Source organism: Vulpes vulpes, chromosome 2, assembly GCF_048418805.1.
Source record: "Vulpes vulpes isolate BD-2025 chromosome 2, VulVul3, whole genome shotgun sequence".
NCBI classification, from domain to species: domain Eukaryota; kingdom Metazoa; phylum Chordata; class Mammalia; order Carnivora; family Canidae; genus Vulpes; species Vulpes vulpes.
Window position 1 is genome coordinate 118476485 of NC_132781.1, and position 20426 is coordinate 118496910.

Below are 20426 nucleotides of genomic sequence, written 5' to 3' on the forward strand. Positions count from 1 at the left end.
TTTTTTTCTATCAATATATAGGTAGGTAAATAATTTAAATTTCTTTAGAGCCTGTTAACTATTCGAAGTGGAAAAAGACCATTGAGGCATTTGTGGCCTGAGTGGCTGTGGCGCCCGAGGTGATGAACCTCAGGGTGGACGGAGGTGGATGGAAAAATGCTGCTGCTGGTTCATAAGGCGCGTTATGTGAAGGTGGATCACGAGGCACGTTGATCTCTACGTCAGCCACTAGAGAAGGTTGACCGCCCGAGATACTCCCCCCAAGAAAGGACCACAAACGAAAGGGACAAATACACGGCCAGTCGCATCCACAGTTAAAGTAAATGAACAAACAGGCCAATTAAAAGGCAGAGATGGGAGGCTGAAGAGATTGAGCTCCGTGCAGTTGGAGGAGAGACCCCGTAGCTGCGAGGGTGTCGACATGTTGAACATAAACACAAGGTGAGAGAAGACGACTGGCGTGCTGTTACAGACCCTGAAAGCGAGGGTGTCTGCTTCATGATGATTAGGGGCACAGTTCACTGTAAAACGTGAAAGTTCTGAATGCAGATGCACCTAAAAACTGAGCTTCGAAGCTTGTGAGCAACACTGACAGAATTAAACGGAAAAAAGACCAAATCATAGTGCTAGTTGGAGACTTTAACGTCTCTCCCTGTAACTGATAAAATAAGTAAGAAAAAGAGCACAGAGGTTTTAGCAGCACATGGCCCCACTCGATGCAACTGACCCTCACAGACACCCTACGGCTGGGCCTGGATCGCATCCCTGAAAAAGCCGTATCTTAAAGCCTTACCCACGCTGTGACTGGAGACGTGGCACCCATGAAAATGTAATAAAGGTTGAGAGAGGTCCTGGAGGTGGGGACCTAATCTGATAGTCCTGGTGTCGTGACGAGAAGAGGGAGGGAAGTGAGGGCTTGTGCTCCCCGAGCTCACACGGCGAGGGAGGCAGTGGTCAGCAAGCCCAGGATGGGGTGCTCACCGGAGCCCACGCGTGCCAGATTCTTGGTCGCAGACCTCCAGCTTCTGGAACCGTGAGGAAGTAAGTTTCTGTTAAGGCACATGGTCTGTGTATTCTGTGGTGGCTGCCCAAGCACACTCAGACGCCAGCCGATGCAGAGTTGACATTTTTCTCAAACATGAACAATTCCCAAGAAAGACTATGGAACAGTTTTCAATGAGTAATAAGTGACCACAGTCACACAGTATACTCTGTGATGTAAATATGCTAGTAATAACAGGAAAATGGCCAGAAAATCCCTAAATATTTGAGAATTAAGCAACACATTTCTGAATAACCCATGAATAAAACAAATCATGAGGAAGATGAGAAAATACTTTTAAAAGATTGTTAATGAAGACACAGTGTATCAAATTTTGTTGGTTGCATGTAAAGCAGTGCTCGGCCATAAATGTTTGTATTAGGAAAGAGGCGAGTGTAAAATCTTTTTTTTTTTTTTAAGATTTATTTATTTATTCATTCAGAGAGAGAGAGACCCAGGCAGAGGAAGAAGCAGGCTCCATGCAGGGAGCCCGACGCGGGACTCAATCCTGGGTCTCCAGGATCACGCCCTGGGCTGCAGGCAGCACCAAACCGCTGCGCCACCGGGGCTGCCCACAAGTGTAAAATCTATTTAAGCTTCCACTTCAAAAAAAAAAAAAAATCTAGGAAAAAGGAAAAAAATTAAGACCCAACGTGGAAAATAAAAATAAATATGGAAATGAGTTAAGTAGAAAACAGACCAATGGAAAACTCAATATGGTGAAAAGGTAATTTTACAAAAATAATAAATTTGGTAAACTCCTAGTGACCCCGATTACTAATAAGCAAGAGAGACAGACTGCTGATCCCATGTCAGGTGTGGACCGAGCAGTTTCTGAAGCCTCGTCACTCTGGGATGTGGGATAGTGCAACAACTTTGGAGACAGTTTGTGAACTTCTTGTACTGTTGAACGTGGACTTGCCACATGACCCAGCGGTGCTCTCCTGGGTATTCATGTATGAGAAGTGAAAGCACACACCTCCCCAGGGGCCGACGCACACATGTGGATGGCAGCTTCGTTCATGGTCACCAAGAGTGGGAATGGACGTGTCATGTTCATGGAGTAAACGAGTCCATATATTTTTTTTAAGATTTACTTATTAGCAGGGGGAGGGGCAGGCAGAGGGAGAAGCAGACTCACTGCTGAGCAGGGACCCCAACACGGGGCTTGACCCCCGGACCCTGGAATCGTGACCTGAGCTGAAGGCAGGTGCTTCACCAGTGAGTCAGTATTTTTCAGATGACTTTTTTCCCCCAAAACTGATCAGTCCCAATCAAAATTTAAGAAGACTTGTCTGGAAGAAATTGACAAAACGCTTCTAGAGTTGTTAGGGAATTGCAGAAAAGAATAACCGGTCTTGAAAGAGAAGGGTGTCGGAGGACTTAGCTTCCTGATGCTGAAACTGCCTGTGAAGCTGTGCTAGTCAAGACGATGTGTACCGGGCAGCCCGGGGTCTGATCCTGGAGTCCTGGGATCGAGTCCCGCATCGGGCTCCCTGCAGGGGGCCTACTTCTTCCTCTGCCTGTGTCTCTGCCTCTGTGTGTGTGTGTGTGTCTCTCATGAATAAATAAAATCTTGAAAAAAAAAAAAAAACCTACAGAAAATGCCATTTAAAAAAAAAAAAAAAAGACGTGTACTGGCATCCAGAGAGACGACCAGAGAGAAGCAAAACAACAAAAACAGCAAAAGTGGAAAAAAAAAATGAGAAATAGACCCATGTCACCAAGTCCACTGAATAGAGAAAAAAACCGTGTTTTTGACACACGTTTTGGAACAACAGGATTTGGATGAGTGTAAGTGAGCCCAAACCCTTCCTCATAGAATACACAAAAGTCGATTCTGGGTGGATCACAGGCCTGAGTGAGGAAACCGTTAGGGTGCAGCTTCCGGGAGAGGCTACGAAGGCCGTCGTCCTGCCCCGGGGTGAGCACGGCCCTTCTCAGACAAGAGGCTCCCTTGTCTTCCTAGTTGGGCCACGAGTGAGGGGTTTCTTGCCACTGATCCATCATACGATCGTGTTTTTCTCCTTTGTTCTGTTGTAATACAGTAAACTGGACTGATTGTTTTTAAATGATGAAGCAACCGCATTCCCGAGCAAAAACACGCGTGGTTACGACATCCTCTTTTTATGTGTTGCTGCTTGAATACGCGCTGTGTCGTCTGCACCTTACCCCACTGACCATGGTGAGACAGGCGTGGTAGCAACTCCGCCACGAGGCTGGCCTGCTCCGGGTCAGCTGCCGGTGCGGCCACAAGGCTCACGAGGCCCGGGGCGTGCATCGTGTCCCCCGGGCGCCGCCTCCCACAACCCCCACTCGGGGGTAACGTCCCTGGCCCCTGCCGCAGCCAGCACGTGGAGAGGCCTATGTCGGTATGCTGGAAACATGGCTTTGCACCCCTCGTGCCGCTCTGGGGTTAAAGTGCTGGCTCCAGCCGCTGCCGGCACTCCGGGGATCATGGTGAGCGCTGCTCCTGGCCGTGATGCGTTCCGAGCACTGGGCGGGTTTTCCCTGCTGTGTCGGGGATGGGAGTCTGAACACCTGCGGCTGAGATGGAGATATCACACGCTTGTTCTGGAAGTATCTGACGCCTGACTGACGTGATACTTTTATACCAATAAAAAAAGTGATTTTTGGGATGAATATGTGCATACGCAGCATATTTACAGCTAAATTTTAGAGGGAATCCTCTTTTTTTCTGATTAACGTAACTTGAAATTTCAAACGTGCTCTGTCTTCATGTCTGAATAAGCTCCAGTTGGAATTAGTGAATATTCTCTTTCCTGATGATCCTTTTTGCAAATCTCTGATGATCTTTGACTACTTGGGGCTCCTTTATGCATTGAAGAAGAATCTCCACATTGAAACTCCAGCTTACATTCTTTGGCAAAGTGAAGTTAATTTTGCGCAAGTGAGGAAATTTTATGTTAAATACACACTCCCTCCTATCTATGCTGAAATCTCAGTATTTTGTACCTTAGGGTTTTTCAAGTTTGGAAACACCTGTTTATTAACTCTCGGCCGCGTTCTTTTTTTTTTTTTTTTTTTTTTTTTTTTTTAATTCATATGAGAGAGAGAGAGACAGGCAGACAGAGAAGCAGGCTCCCTGTGGGGAGCCCGATGCAGGACTCGATCCCCGGCCTCTGGGACCAGGCCCCGGGCTGAAGGCGGCTGAACCGCTGGGCCCCCCGGGCTGCCCCCTCTGCCGCATTCTTGGTGTACCGCTTCCGGCTGCAGCAGCCCAGCTCCGCTGCAGGGGCTGACATGTCTCCTCTGCGCCCCCGCAGGTGGGAGGCTGATCCTAGTCATCCCTACTGTTCTCTAGGATACAGCACCTGGAGTTACATTAGCTTAGAAAAAACGCAGGCGTATTTTGTCCCAGGTAGCATTTGGGATCCAAGGAGTCATTCAGTCTGGGCAGATGCAGTGGAAGTCCTGAGCCCGTCCCTCCCGCGGTCTGGCTTCTGTGTGTCCCCAAGCCAGGAGGGCCTGCTGGAGGCTGCTGGATCTTGCTGCGGTCATCTCTGCAGAGTGCCTGGGATGAGCACAGGGTCGGGGGTGGGCGCCCCAGGGACCCTCCGACTGCAGTGCGCCTGGACAGCTTCCTGTGTGTCTGTGCTTCCGGGGAATAGACCCCGCACTCACCTAGGGGGACACGTGGCCTCACGAGACTGACGCCGGGTGCTTCCTGACATTTCTGCCATGTAGGAAATTTAGAAGGGGTGGACCTGGGCACCCAGACCATGGAGGATGACAGCACATTGGAAGGAAGCGTCCCTGTGGGGCTGATGCAGGGCAGGTCCTCGGGGGAACATCCCTGCAGGTGTGTGGGGTGACACGGGGCAGGTGCCTGGGAGGGGGGGAACATCCCTGTAGGTGCGTGGGGTGACGCGGGGCAGGTGCTCGGGGGAGGAGGGACATCCCTCTTCAGAGAGCTGACCGTGACCATGTGCAAGCTCAGTGCTTGGTTCCCTGGAGCTTGGAACATCCTTGGGCCCCTTGTCCTGTCTGTTCCCTCGAGGAGCAGAGGTGGACGCTGTGGCTCAGGTGCGGGGCATGCAAGCTCACCCAGGGTTGTCACACAGACATCCAATGACCGTCGACCATAAGCAGTGAAAACCCACGGAGAGCGACCCCGGACTGCCCGGAATCCCTACCCAGAGCCGCCGTCCAGCAGAGGCCTTCGTGTGATGTGGCCGGTCACGCTGTGTGGGGTGGGGTGCATATCCTCTGTGCCCTGTCCCGAAGTGAGCTGGAGAAGGAACTGCGGCATTGAGAACGTCGAGAGGGAGGAGAAAGTCCTGCTTTGTTCAGAGCAGTCCACGTGGACGCCGTGCTATTGGGCGCACTTGCGTTGCCAGGGGGAGCAGTCGGCGGTTGGGCACGAGTCACCCTCCCGCCTCCCTCACAAAGGAAAGGATCTGAACGTGTGGCCACTAAACATCTGCTCCTGCCACCGTCCTGTGTGTGGGGAGGTTTCCCGGGGCCTGCCCCACGGCGTCCCGCGGCCTGGAGCTGGTGCGGAGCCGGGCAGCTGCTGGGGCCGCACTGTAGGCCTGGCACCCGCGTGTGACAGCCGTGTCGGTGGCACCTGGCGGGTCAGCGTTTCTCTGCCACCTTGGGGCCTGGTCCGTGTGACTTCACTTCCCACGTTTGGTGGTGTGTTTTCGGACTTTTCGATCGGCCTCCTGCGGCCCTGCGTTTGCGTCGCCTAGGACGCCGGCCCTCGGCCCCCCGGCACCCGTCTGAAGGCTGCTGCGCTGAGCAGCAAGGCTGGGAGGTGGTTCTTGGGGTCCCATGGGGCGTCCGCTCCGCACGGTGGCTGACGGGGGTGCTGGTGTGTCCCCTAGGGGAGAGCCCAGCAGCGGGAGTGTTGGGGGCGGACGCTGTGGCGAGGTGTCTTCATCCCACTCTTCGGAGGTGCAGGGTGAACGCTGTCTCCTGGAGAATCTCCGCGTATTCTCCGAATTTTCCATGAGGGGCTCTGTCTGTTTTTGGAGTTTCGCTCGGGTGCCGTGTTTTTCTGCCCACGGCTTCACATGGCCTTCCTGAGACGCAGAGCTAGACGTTTGGTGTGGAACGTAGCTTCTATCACGTGGCTCCCACGGGGTCAGAAGTCACCCCAGCATGTTCTGAGGGGATCTTTGGCGCCAGGACCAGCACGTGGACCCCGTGTGACACAGGCAGCTTGGCCACGTGTGCCCCCAGCTGTGTACTGTTGATAAACTGTGTCACAGGCAAAATCTACCTCCCTCGGCTGGAGGGAAGCCAAGGCGCAAGCGGAGCTAGAAGTGTCTCTGAAGACCCGCCTCCTGGGACGCCCGTGGTGGGAGCCTCTCGGCCAGCCGTGCCTCCGTCCTCCTCAGCCTGCCCACGGGTACCTGGGCATGGCATGTGGCACACCTCTTCTCTCTCACTTGTGTAAACGGGATTGGCGGTCGAGCCCCGTGAAAGCCCAGCATGCTCCCAGTAGATGCTCCTTTCAGAACCGAGGTTTCCAAACTGGACACGAACACGTTTCTTGGAGACAGGTGTGGGTTTAGTGCTTTTTAGTTCTGTTCAGTTTGAGATTTTTGCCAAAGAAATCCTCCCTAATGAGTAGGAAGCACAGAGCCAGGTGCCTCCCGCACAAACTTGAGTTAACCGCGCTGTGTCCTTGCTTGCAGGGGACCTCGGGACCTGACCCAACCACCGTCTATGTTGATATGAGAGCTCTGAGACACGACAGGTACGATGCACTTGTGGGTTGGTTGGTTGGTTGCCCAGCGTGCTGGGGCCGCCTCGCGAGGGACGGAGCAGGGTGTCCGGGCTTTGGTGGGTGCCGCCTGCCGGCAAGGCGGAAAGCAACACCACTTGGCCTGAACCGTGACATGTCTGCACCCGTGTTTGGTTCCCAGCGGGGCGGTCCACTCTGCGCTTTGACGCCGACGGGCTGGGGTGGCCGGAGTCTCTCCTCTACCGGTCGGGCCGGAAGCCGGCGGTTCTTTCCCTGCCACTGTAGCTGGCACTGTGCCGCACCTTATAAAGCGACCGGCACGCTGCCCACGTTCCTTTACGTGAATTGAAATGTTGTGTAAAGGTGTTCCCGTGAAAAATTAAAACACGAGTGAAGTTACCTTCTGTTGCAGCTTCCCAAGCAGCCTTGAGCAAGAACGAAAGGTGAGCATTTGTAAGTTTTCTCAAGTGGGGGAAGGAGGTGGAGACGGAAGCAAGATGAGAACGTGTCAAGGACTGTCTGCCCCGTCCAGGAGGACCTGCCAAAACCCCCGAGGTTCCCTGCTGAGTAGATGTTACTGTCTGGGAACGACAGGGGTGCCTGTGCCTTGGTTATGTGACGGGGCAGGTGGGGGCACCTGTGCCGGTGTCTCCCAAATGTTACTAGCAGGTGCCCCGCGGGGCTGCACACTGTGTCTCCTCCTTTGCTCGCCTACTGACAACAAAGGGAAGGAAGGAGCTCATGGTCACAGCCGGTGGACGGCGAACTTGCCCGGCTGAGTGGGTTGCCTCAGCGGGTCCCTAGATGACAATCCTGCACGTGAGCTGGGGCAGGGAGGCCGAGGAGGGCACCGGCGGGCTGTGCACGTGCCAGCACACGTTCCCAGCAGGGCTCTCGGGCCCCGTGGACATCAGGCCACCTCTGATTTGCACGATTAAGGGAGTAGTAGTATGGCTGATGTCCCAGGGATGGAGGCCAGGGGTGCAGCTGAAAATGCCCTCCGGCGCATGGGACAGCCCCACGCCAACGATCCAAGAGCCAGTGTGCCGAGCCCCAGGGGTGCGTGTCACGTTCGCCCAACCCTGTCCCATTGGAGCCTGCCTGGCCTCTGTGGCCCTTGTTCTAGACCCTACTGGTCCAGGAGGCCAAGGGCACAGCCTAGCACGCGCCCACCACACCGTGCCCGCTCCCCTGCCGCAAAGTCTAGCAGGATCGTGTCCACGATTTGGAAACTTGCTTTGAAGAGTCACAGTAACTTGACCAGGAGCACAGACCTTTCTAAATGTAACTTTAAGGGTTTAGAACGAAGCTACTTTACTCTCTACAAGTTATTGGAAATAACGTTATACATTTTAAATTTTTGGAAGGTGAGCAGTAGCGCCCCCAAGAATCCGTTTGAGTAACATTCACACAGTTGTGTGTGGCCTGGCCCCAAAACATGCAGGGGTCAACCCTGGGACCAGTTGGGTAGAGATGCGACCCTCTGCCAGAGGACGGACAGCTTACTGCACGAGTGGCCGTCAGAGGACAGTTAGTCTCACTCTGTATCATGAGTGCCCCGGAGTCTCGGGGGTGTCTGGCTTAGGGGACCAAGGGTTTTCACTCCTGGAGCAGAACAGAAATCGCAGGCACAACTTCGTAAAATTTCTTTGACCAGCGCTTCTGAGGTCTTCAGCAGCAGAGCCTCCTGTGGTCGGGGGCCCGTGTGGCCGGGAGCTGAGGGAGGCCTGAGACCCCGCAAGTTTGTGCTGGGCTTGCTTCCTTGGGCCCTCGTAGTGTGGTCTGTCCCCAGAGCCGCAGCTGCCGGGAGCCCGACCCCCCATCCTCATCCCCAGAGCCCGACCATGTTCCATGAACCCCCCATGTTCCTGGAGCCCCCATCTCCAGAGCCCGACCCCCCACATCCCTGGAGCCCCCATCCCCAGAGCCCGACCTCTGTGTCCCCAGAGCCCGACCCCCCCCATGCCCAGAGTCCGACCCCCTGCATCCCTGGAGCCCGACCCCCACGCCCTTGGCGGCTCCTGCACCACCAGCTCTCCAGCACCTGCAGCTGAGCTCCGGGCCGGCCAGGCTGTGTCATTGGCTGAGAGGCTGCTCACCCCTTTCCTTGAGCAGAAGCTTCCCTGGTACCGCCGCTCTCCCCTGTTAGGCGCCTACGTCCCAAGGCCGCAGCTCCTGCCAGGAGTCACGCCCCGGGGCCTCTCCGGCATCCATGGCATCCCAGTCTGTGGCTTCTCATGCTTTCAAGCCCAGGGCAGTTCAGCACCGTCCTCCCGGCGTGTTCCCCAGAGCGAACCTCATCCAGCTGGAACTCTCCAGCCTCCCCTTGGCCCTTTACCACCACGGAGCCAGAATCGTGTTCGTTGCATCTCACGCGACGGATCGGCTGTGGGACGCGGCTGATCAGAGTTCAGGTCTGGGCGGGCTCTGTGGCCCCGGTGTCCCTGTGCTCAGAATGGGCTTGGTGACGCTGCCCTCGGCCGGTGAGGGCGGGGGTGTGGAGGCTGTCCATCCTGCGCTGGCTGCCGGAATGACCCAGGGGCAGGGGCTGGCCTGGCGCTGGGTCCCGCGGGGATGCAGCTGCAACAGGAGAGCCGTAGGTGTTGGCTGTCTCTTCATTTCTCACCGTTCGTGTAAAATAAAGACAGGGCTGTGGTCCTGACTTGAGACGCACCGAGACTCAGGCACATTGGTCACTCTCGGGTTTGTGTAGCCTGTCCACCAGGAGTCCCGGGACACCTGCTTGGCCAGGACCTAATTGACCTGGAGAGGGTTGACGGCCTGAAAGTGACCGTTAGTTTTTAAATTCCTCTTTCTGATATGTCCACGTAGGGTGAATTCACGGTCTCTCAGCCACTTCCAGTTGGGTCTTTCCTTAAGCACTTGGTTTTTGCAGACTTGAGGTAGGAAAGAAAGAACGTTTTCAGCGTTTAAAGAGGAGTTAAATCGTACAGACAAACGCTAGCATAAAGCTTCCCGTACTCCTCACCTGAGGCCCCAAGTCTCGGGAAAACACGGGGAGTCCGTCAGTTCCTGGTCGGTGGTGCCCAGACCCTGAGGGACGGGCGGACATGTGTGCTTAGGCCTGTGATCTCGTCCACGGCAGGAGGGGCCTGGGGGCAGGCCGACCAGGGGAAGGGGAACCAGCTCGTGGTCGGCTCCTGGCGTGAGCATGAGCAGTTCCTGACGTCGGACGCGGCGCGGGACCCGCCCCTCCTGGGCTCCGTCCCGTGAGCCGAGTGATGACCGTGTAGGTCAGTGCATGTAAACGATGTGTCGCTCCTCTAGGCACGTGCGTTCTGTCGGCAGTTAGGGACTCGCTTGTCCGTCTCAGTGTTTGCTGCCCCCTACGTCCGCTGCTGGTTGTCCTCAGAAGCGCCCACCGTCTTCTAACACACCGTCTGTCCGACGTGCTCGTGGCTCCGCACTCCGGGTTGAGATCAGGGCCACAGGGGCAGGTCCTGAGGAGGGTCCTGAAAACCCGACTTCACCGACAGAGAAAACTGAGCAAGAGGGAAGATTTGACATTTGTGAAGTGTCTCTCGTAGTAGCGGGTGAGTTCCCGCCTTGTCTTCCCTGCGAGCCACTCTTCCCCGCAGCTGGCGGCTTCCATGAAAAGACACGGTTCCCTTCTCTGTGGTTCTCGTCTTCAGCACCCAGCCCAGCGTAACGCGGCCGTGGGCACCCCGAGCTGGTCCGGGCAGGCAGCCCCCTAGCTGCGGCCGAGGCGGCCCTGGGCAGGTGGGAGCAGCGCGGGGCCCAGCCCTGCAGCCAGGACCTCGGGACGAGCGAGCGCCTCCCCCCACATCTCTGAACATTCTCCCGGCCGGCATCCCTTAAAGCCCGCTGCTAGCTCAGATCTCCGCACCTCGTTCTGACACTTGCCGTCCTGTCAGGAGAGCCACGTGCGGGTGCCCATCCAGGCAGTGCCACCTCACACCTCGCCCTCACCCCCCGCCCGCCCCCACCTGGTTCTGAACCATCCGGTGACGTTTCTGAATCCCTTCCACAGTTCCAGAGTTGGTTGAGTTTTGACGAAATGTTCCTTCTTTTTCTACAACATCTTAGGTTCCTCTGAGAAATTGTTCTGTGGTCTTTTTTCAGTAAAGATCAAATTTAAATAATTAAAACATAACGTATTGACTTGGATAGTTTTTGTTCCACTGGCTTGTTCGCTAAATCTTACCCCAAAGCCCTTTACCAAATCCTCTAAATTAGAGCTGCAGGTAAACGATAGGAAACCCAGTTACCCTTGAATTTCAGATCCAGGAGGAATCCTCTTTCTAGAACAAGTATGTCCCAAATATGCACGGGGAGGCATACACTTCAAAAGTGCTGTTGATCTGAAAATCATATTTAACCAAGCGTCCTGGATTGCTCTTTGCTCGTCCCGGCCCCCCAACCCTAGACCCAGACGTCCATTGTGTCCTCACAGCCACCACGTCACAAGTACTGGGTTTTCTTGGACGTACCAGGACTGGCTTCCCATCCCCCTGGTCTCCTGGGGGCACCTCGCCCTGCAAGTTACCGCCTCACACGGTCGGTCCTTCAGGAGCCATGAGCCCTCCCGGGGCGGCTGTGAGGGCCCCTGTCGTGTGGCGGCGGGCCTCGGGCCTCCGAAGGAGCAGGGAGGGGTCTGGCGGGCCCTCCACCCCAGCCGGAGCGCCCGTCCCTCCTGCACCTGCTCCGTGACACCAGCCGTGCAGAGAAAGGCCACTCGGCCCCTCGGCAGGGCACGCGCTCCGTCATCACCTGGACTCTGGTCCCTCCTCGGTCTGTGGTTTCGCACACACACACTGCGATTCTTAATTGAGTGGCCAGGATTGTGGGTAGGCGCGTGTTGCCCTCAGCCCTTCCGGTCAGCCCTGAGGAAGTACTAGAACGCCCCAAGATAATGTCTAAGTGATGAGGTCCTAACTGAGTAAACGTGTGTGACGTAGTCACCCTCTTAGCATCTTCGGGCGCGTTAGGTCCATCCACCGTGGGGCAGCCGCCCCGCCACCATCCCCGCGAACCGAAACTCTGTCCCCAGCAAAACTAGCGCCCCGGCCCCCAGCCTCCTTCCCACCCTTGTGGCCCTGACGGCCCCAGGTGCCTAAGAGGGCCGTATGGCGCCTTCCTTCTGCGCCCGGCTTGTTCTCCTGAGCAGAGTTCTGTGGGCGTGTGCGCCAGGGCTGGCCCCGGGAAGGAGGCGGGTGGCGGCGGCCACAAGCAAAGGGAACTTAGATACGGGGCTTGTCTTGGGTGGGAGCAGAGAGCGGGGCCCTGCACCACCCACCAGGCTGTCGTACACAGAGCCCGGGTGGGCTCCAGCATGTCTATACCACGTTCCAAGGATGGGGGCCGGGAGGAGCCTCCGAATGGCCAGGCCCGGCTCACGGGTCCACCAGGGCTCACGACTGTTTGAGCCCATCCCCTTCCGGGTTCGTGCACATCGTAGCGTGTCGGGCTGCAGGGATGGGCCGCGTTCTGCTTGGGCTGTGCCCACCTCTGCTGCTGTAAACGATGCTGCTGTGGACGGCACCCAGCGCTCTCCTCCGGATCTGCTTTCAGAGTCTTGAGGCGTGCGCACCCAGACATGCGGCGACTGGGCCGTATGCTCGCCCCATGTTGACCTTGAGGACCCCCTGTACGGCGTCTGGGGCGGCTGCACCCAGGCGCGAGGCTCCTGTCTCCACGTCCTCACCAACACCCATTGTTTCCATTCCCTGGTAGCAGCCGTCCTAGCGGGGCTGAGGCGGTTCTCACCTTGCTGGATTGGCGTTTCCTTGATGACTGCTGATACCGAGCGTCTGCTCACGTGCTTATTGGCCTCTTACAAAGAAATGTCTAGTCAAGCCTTTTGCCCATTTTTAATCAAATTGTTTTTAGAGTGGTGGATGTTCTGTGTTCTGGATATTAGGCCCTTCTTGGATGTGTGACTTCCAGATGTTTTCTTCCATCCCATGAATTGCTTTTTCATCTGTTGACTTCATTCCTGGCACAGTCTTTAATTTTGGTGTGGTCCAGTTGATCCGTCTTTTGCTGCCGAGCTGAGATTCTATTTTTTAATCAAATTTGAGGTTGTGAAGCTTTTCTCCTAAATTTTCTCATAACATTTTTGTACTTTCAACTTTTACATTGTTTTTGATCCCTTTTGTTTAATGATTTTAAATGGTATTTTAATTTTAATTATTATTTTTCAAGTCGGCTCCATGGTAGGCTTGGAGCCCAACGTGGGATTTGAACTCATGGCCCTGAGATCAAGACCTGGGCTGAGGTCAAGAGTCAGACGCTAACCGACTGAGCACCCGGTACCCCTAGGTGGTATTTTTTAAAGGCGGTGGCTGTATTTTTTTTTAAATAATGATTTCATAAAGACAGAAGAGGTTTGGAGATGTTCCTCATTAGAAGCTAGAGATGTGACAACCGAGTGCAAACCCTGGCGCCCAGCGGGCGGGACATGAGGGGGAAGCGGTCAGGCTGTCGTCGGGGCAGCGGACAAGTGGAGGAGGAGCGCGGATGAAGCTGCCGCGCCGGCGCTGGGCTGCCCGGTGTCGCCATGCCCCGAGCTTGTGGAGGACTGAGGGGGCAGGACATATGCCATCCCGCCGGCGCTCGGAGCATGTGAGCAGGACCCCGCACAGGCGAGGAGGCGGATGGAGCAAGACTTAGCAGGTGCATCTGATGGAAGGTGAACATGTTCTTCGTACTCTCCGTTCTTGCGAGTCTCCCGCGACGTTGACACGACCTTCAGGGAAACTTTCGGAGGAACGATGCGCGGGACATATCGAGTCCACACATGGCTCGGAGCGGGAGGGCGAGAGCGTCGTGAGGACCACTGGTGTGGAGCAGACTGCGGGACGCCCCCGGGGGCGCTCCGCGGGGCCCTGCCAACTCCAGCCGTGTGTCCCCCCACAGGACGTTGCCGTCGCAGGCCCACGTGGCTGGGGTGTGAGGCCGCCCAGGCAGCAGGAGGGAGGCGTCCGTGGAACACATGCCCTGGACGGGACGGGACCAGAAGGGCTTCACCCAGTGCTCCAGGTCCCCAGGCTCCATCCCACGGAGCAACTCGCCCATCCCCTCGAGGCTGTCAGGCCACCGCCCAGCTCCCCGGGGACCCAGAGGGGCCTCCCCAGAAGCCGAGGACGTGAGACAAAGGACGGACTCGAGTTGACAGTGCTGACTTGGCCCGTGGCTGCGGCGGCGGCCCTCCCACCCCACAGTCCGTGTCAGTGTCCTGACACGCCCGCGCCGCGCTGTCGGGGCTCGGGAATCTGAAGCCGTCCTCAGAGTAATGCTGTCGGTTACGAGAGAAAGCCCGGAGGTCTGAAGGCAGGGGTTCGCGGGGCCCGGCCCACAGCCGCGGCCCGGTGGCCCCTGAACGCAACAGGAAGAAAAGGACCGCGGGCTCCTTCCCACCCGAGGAAAGACGAGAAAACCCACTCCTCGGGATCCGGAGGGCGGATGTCGGGGCAAGGGCACCTGAGGCCAGTAGTGTTCCAGGGCGTTTCCTTGGACGGGGTGGTGGTAGGTGAGTTCGCTCCCCTGTTCTGCCTGCTCGTTTCGGGGGGATCTCTCCTGGTTTGGGGCTCCCAGGACACTGGCCGCTGCAGGCTTTGGGGGCTGCCCGCGTGTCACCCCCAGCTGCGACGGGGGCACCTCCCTCCCCAGCAGCAGGGCTTGGTGCCATCTGTGACTCTGCACCTGCTCGGGATGTGACTGTGATGTCCCTACGTGTCTGCTTTCCTCGGGCCTCTCCCCACCGCCTGACATGCTTTGCCAGCCGCACAGGACACAGGGCCGCAGAGGAGATGGCAGTGCAGCGCCTGCGGCAGCGACCACCCCCATCTCTAGGGATTTCCGCTCGTCTTCTGGAACTTCAGAAATGTATGCAGATGCGCTTACTGTGTTGCATTCAGTCCTTCAGATGCTTCAGACTATCTCGGAAGAAGATGCCGTTCAGACGTTTAAGTGAAAGACCCGTCGGGTTGTAGAGGCGCGTCCGTGACACGCAGGGCCGCCCCTTCACACGGCGACCACTCGGGGTCCTGTCTCCTCTACTGACAGTGGCGCCGGCACTGCGTCTGCTGTAGCAGAGTGGCTAGTGGGGGCCGAGGTGCCAGTGGTGCCCCCCCCCCCCGTCCAGGCCACGGGCACCCACGGGGTGGCCAGGTCCCTCCAGGACGCACCTGCATTGGGTTTGTGATCCATGATCCTGAGTGTTGGCTCCTGGTGGCATCTGTGGCACATGCCATCCCTGGAGCACATGGTGCACCAGCGGGAGGTGGCCGGCTGTGTCAGGGGACATCGGCAAGCCGGTGTGGCCCAGGAGGGAAGGGGAAGGCGCTCCTCACTCCTCTCCCCCGAGCCAGAGCCTGTCCGAGGCCGGGACCCTTTACAGACGGACCTCTTGCTGCCACGACCCCCGTGTCTGCAGCCCTAGGTGTCACCTGGCAGCTGGCGAGGCTGGGGCTAGGACAGAGTGCAGGGTCGGGGTCAGAGGAGGAGTCACACTTCCACGCTTCCGTTCTTCCTTGCTGTCTTTTTTTTTTTTTTTAAAGATTTTATTTATTCATGAGAGAAAGAGGGAGAGACAGACGCAGGCTCCACAGAGGGAGTCCAATGCACGACTCGATCCCGGGACTCCGGGGTCACACCGTGAGCCGAAGGCAGGCGCTCAACCACTGAGCCCCCCAGGGATCCCCTGTGTCTCCTATTTTCTAGCAAAAACACTTGAAGTGTAGGCAGCAACCTCGGTGGAAAAACATGTTTTCGGATGTCCCGGGTTTGTCCTTGAGTTTCGAGAGGCGTCCGAGCCGGGCAGGGCCCTGGCAGCCAGCTGCGCAGGGAGGTCAGAGGGTGAATGGAGTGAGGGCCCGGGAAGGGGTCTCGCTGCCCCTGGAGCTGGCTGGGTGGCCGTGGCCCCAAGGGAGCCAGACACAGGGCGGAAGATCCAGGTCCCGGGCCCACAGGGTTCATTGGCCCCCGCGTGCGCCGCGTTACCTGCATCCTGACGCCACCTCCGTGCCCTTGGAGGACAGGACCGCTTCCACCGCTTCCGAGCCCGCCCTCCGGCAGGAGCCCATACCAGCTGCACCCGGGGCGCGCAGTCCCCCGCCGCAGCCTCTTAGGCCAGGACAGGGGCACCTTGGCAGTCAGGGCCTCCCACCCTGATGGGGCCCAGCCCGGGAAGGTCAGAGGCCGAGTGGGGCCTTCCGCCTCCGTGCTGCCCTCCCAGCGCACGCCGTGTCACTTCCGCGTGTGCACAGTCCTGCATGTGCCGCGTACCCCAGCCCTTTCAGGAGACAGCTTTGCCTGTTTCTTCAAGGAGGCTTTGGTTCAGTTTTCTCCACTTGACCCTCTGGATGTTTATCGTTTCTGGGGATGAAGGGCCGTCTCCTGTGGCGTTTGCCCCCAGGACCCGTCAGGTTTCCTGCAGGACCAGGCCACGTGGCCCCGGCTTTGTCCGTCTCTAGCAAACTGCCAACATCCAGAAGCCCAGGCGGGCGCCGGCCACAGGTGTGTCCACGGAGCGCTGTTGGGACGAGCTCACGGTCCGCCTCCCGGCCGTGGGGCCACAACAGTGCTCACTCGCGTACCGCATGTCTAAATGTGCAGAACGTATGCGGCGACGAGGCAGGGGCTGCAGGAGCCGTCCGTCCAGCCCACTGGTCCTCAGAGGCCTCTCCTGAACAATTCTGCGCCACGCACCTGGCACTTTATCTGCGGAGGTCAACACCACGAGGCCTCGGGCGTGTCCTAGACCAGCCCTGTGCCGCTCAGATCTGGGCTGTTTTCCTGAGGAGCCTCATCTGCCGTCGGCACCAAGGTCTTCCCCACGGCTGCCCCAGGGATCCTTGCAGTTACCGACTGTCCAGTCCAAACTTGAGTAGAAAGTTCTTGCACATCTGGCTCTGTCCCCAGGGCTGCTGAAGACCAGGCGTCGGCCCTGTTCCTGCTTCCACCCCCAGGTTCACCCCGGGCCTCCATTTGCGTGCCCAGAGCCGCCCTCCGGTGCCCGCTGCACCTCTCCCCTGCCCCTTCCGTCTTTGGAGCACTTGCTCCTTGGCAGGAGGACTGCTGCGATTGTGCGGAGGGAGGCTCGGGCGTGCTAAGCTTCACCTCTCCACAGGCTCGAGACGTGGCCCCTGGCGTCCCTGACCCCCCTTCCGTACTGTCCTAGCCCTTTCTCATGCTTCATTCTCTTTAAATAAAAACTGCCTTTTAGATGAAGGGACAGCCTCACAGTCTAGCGGCAGTTCGGCAGAGACGCAAAACCAGGCGTTTGAGACAGCTGGGAAGGATTTAGTCAGCTCTGGTTGTGACCACACCAGTGTCATCTGCGGTTCTTTTTGGTCTTTTTTTAAGATTGTATTTATTTATTTGATAGAGAGCAGGGGGAGGGGCAGAGGGAGCAGCAGGCTCCATGCGGGAAGCCCGATGTGGACTCGATCCCAGGACCCCGGGATCACGCCCTGGGCTGAAGGCAGGCGCTGAGCCCCCCTGGGGCCCCCATCCGCGGTTCTTAAGATTAAATCACCATTAAGTATTTTTCCTAACGGAAAATACTTAACGGAAAAAAGTCTTTTCTGAAAGGTTTGCCGTCTGAATTGGCTGAGACGGGGTCTCTTGGGCCTCAGATGCACCCAGGCCGGGAGGTGGATTCCCTGCTGCCACAGCCCCGGGCCCACAAGCTGCGAGCACTCCAGACCTCCACCCCGGGCCTCCCTCCTGGCCTCTGCAAGTGCCGAGTGGAGGTCTGGTGACTCCGGACGCGGAGTCGCTTCCCCGGTGCTGTGCAGGCTGAGTGGACATCGCCTCTGTGCCTGCGGCCTGACACGGGTCTCCGTCTCCCTGACGGAGCATAGCTGCTTGCTGCTGGACCCCCTTTTCTTTGACTTCTAAATGTCTATGGGTTGGACAGTGTTCACCGGCAGATGTAACATCCCCGGCAACTGCCCAGCCCGGCGTTGACCAGGCGCTGAAGACAGAGGAAGGACACCATGGGCTGGAAAACCCACCTGAGTCGTACCTTCTCTTTTGTGTTGCAGGGTCCGCTTGGTGGAAAGAGGCTCTCCTCACAGCTTGCCCCTGATGGAATCGGGAAAAGTAGGTATTGAGGGAAGAAAGCTATATTTCTGCATAAGGCTCCATCTCTGCATGTGGGCTTTGACTTTTTAAGAAATGTATAGAGTATTTTCTCCAAAAAGTTTTCTCAAGTGTAATAATATATCAGGATGAGATTTGGCACGAGTACAGAAACTCAAAACAGTGTTTGAAACAGGTTAGATTTTTTCTTTCACATTAAAGAATTCCCAAACACCCCAGGGGCCCTGCCGTGTTGCGCTGTGCACGGATTCCACCCCCAAGGCTGCCTCCGGGTCAGAGGTGGCTGCTCCAGCTCTGGCCATCACTCCCGCATCCCAGCAGTAGGAGACGCAGGAAGAGGCAACGACAGGTGCAGACCTCAGGGACAGCTCCGAAGCTGCCTTAGACACACTCAGTACCGCTGGCCAGAATTGGGGCCCACGGTCACACCGGCCGAAAGGAAAGTTGGAAACACAGTGGTTCTCATGTCTGCGGGCTTCACTAAAAGCCCAGGTACTGGCTGCCGGGACAGCAGACGAAGAGGAGGGTGATCAGGGACAAAGTGCGCCAAGGTCAGGCTTTACCCAAGTTAGGGGGGCAGGACGTGGATTCACACCTCAGCGGAGGCTCCTCTCCCTGAGTTTGGCTCCAGTTGTCCTCTTTGTCCTCCACTGGATGTGATGCTCCTCTGGACCTTTTATCACCTGTGTCTCCATGAGCAACAGCCAGTGTTCTTGGTACCAGGTTGGTACCCGTCTGATGGCAGGACACCAGCTGTTGGCGAGACGCAGCAACCAGAGCCAGCACGTCATGCTTCAGACTCCAGGGACAGCCCAGGAGTTCCTACTAGCAATGTTTTGCCAAATCTCAACCCCATGACATCTGATTAGCAGAACCGACATGAGCTGTGTCCTAAATTTGCAGAACCAGCTTTTGCCGCCACATGTGCATGTGCTGTTGGTGACATTCAGAATGTTTCCAAGCAAACATCCACTAAGGAGATGTTGCTATGAACACGATAAGAAGACCCTGGTGTGCGGGAAACCTAGAGGGCGTTTCTGGGAGGAGAGGGGAGCTGGACAGGCCTCCGAGTTGGAGGACACACTGCAGGCCGGGACCACCAGCTCTCCCTCGCTCCCGCCACATCCCCCTGCCATGCATACCTTAGCCCTGAGTGCACGCACAGCTCTGGAAACGTGATCCATGATTTCCTTAATTCACTGCCTTCCTTCCACCTGAACATGTCATATTCGGGCAGTGTTAAACATAATTGGAAAATTAATACAAATATCTGAAAATTCCTATTTTGTAAGCATCAAGCTGAGTTACGTTATTTATCCTGTTTTCATTCAGATCCCTCATTTTGGGATCATGTCAACATGAGCTCTATCACCATAGTAATTACAAGAAGATGCAACGTGTCACGTCGTAGTTCCATCATGCTGTGCTGTGTCTAATTTTGATTTAAAGCCATACTACCTCCTAAACAATTTTAGGAAAAAAAGTAGGCATACGGCGTGAGGGCAGGATCGGGTGGATGGGTGTGGAGCAGGTTTGTCCACTGACCACAACATTCTTTCCACATAGATACTTCCAGGGGTTCGGATCATAATTGCCAACCCAGAAACAAAAGGACCCCTGGGTGACTCCCACCTGGGAGAGGTGAGTGACAGGGCGCCCCCCAGGAGAGGGGACTGACCAGGCGCCCCCTGGGAGAGGGGAGTGACCGGGCACCCCCAAGTGAAGGGAGTGATGGGGTGCCCCCCACGGAGAAGCTAGATGTGGAGCATCCACCTGGGTGAAATGTGGGGTGCTGCCCGTGAGGGGAGTAGGGGGTGTCCTCAGAGGTGGAGCCCCTAGACCACACTTCCTGTCCTGGGGACACCAGTAGCCGGCTCCTGCGCCCCTCTCCGAGTGCGTCCCCATGAGCTGTGGGGCTCGGGAACAGGTGCGACCCCATCTGTGACCCTAAGGGGCCGGTGAGCTGAGCAAGCAGCCTAGGAAACGGCAGGTGTGGGAAAGTCAGTGGGGCGTTGACCCTTTGGCTTGTTTGTACTTCATACTTTGGGAGGAGAGAGCCGCCTGGCCGCCCCCTGCCCGTGCTCTGCTGCTGGCTGCGTGTGGCTGGAGGAGACACGTCCTCATCCCACTGCCCCCCCCATGCCCCCTGCCCCCCCCTCCCAGAGGACATCCAGACAGGTACCGACACACCAGCTGTGGGCTCCTCTGCCCACCCCCCCCCCGCATGCACACCTGCTCTCAGCTGACTGTTCATCACAGACCCCACCGCCCCACACACAGCCCCAACCCAGTGCCCACAGGGGTGGGGGGGCAGGCAGAGGCTACACGGACTGTTGCATGACCTCACGTGATACAGTAAGTATAGCTCCTGTGCAGCTAAAATGTACAGCCGGCCGCCAGCCCCAGAGCCCGAGAGCAGCCGTGGGTGTCACACCTGGTGAACAGGCCGTGCTGTGCTGTGGCCGGGGCTGGCCGCCCCCCCCCCCTTCCTTCCTGGGCTGTTGCCGGATCCTTCATGGGGATCCCAGCTGCATGTAACGATCAGAACCCAGGTGATAGAATCCCGTGCGGGTCCTA

At 57.1% G+C, this 20426-nt stretch overlaps 1 protein-coding gene across 2 annotated transcripts in view; it reads left to right on the plus strand.

The window, feature by feature from the left end:
* DIP2C (disco interacting protein 2 homolog C) overlaps positions 1 to 20426 on the plus strand; it is a 252180-nt gene that overhangs the window by 223573 nt on the left and 8181 nt on the right. For both annotated transcript variants that reach the window (XM_072749676.1, XM_072749677.1), the window contains 3 exons: positions 6709 to 6770; positions 17792 to 17849; positions 19416 to 19490. In XM_072749676.1, coding sequence (XP_072605777.1) covers positions 6709 to 6770; positions 17792 to 17849; positions 19416 to 19490 — 195 coding nt within the window. The remainder of the gene's footprint in view (positions 1 to 6708; positions 6771 to 17791; positions 17850 to 19415; positions 19491 to 20426) is intronic.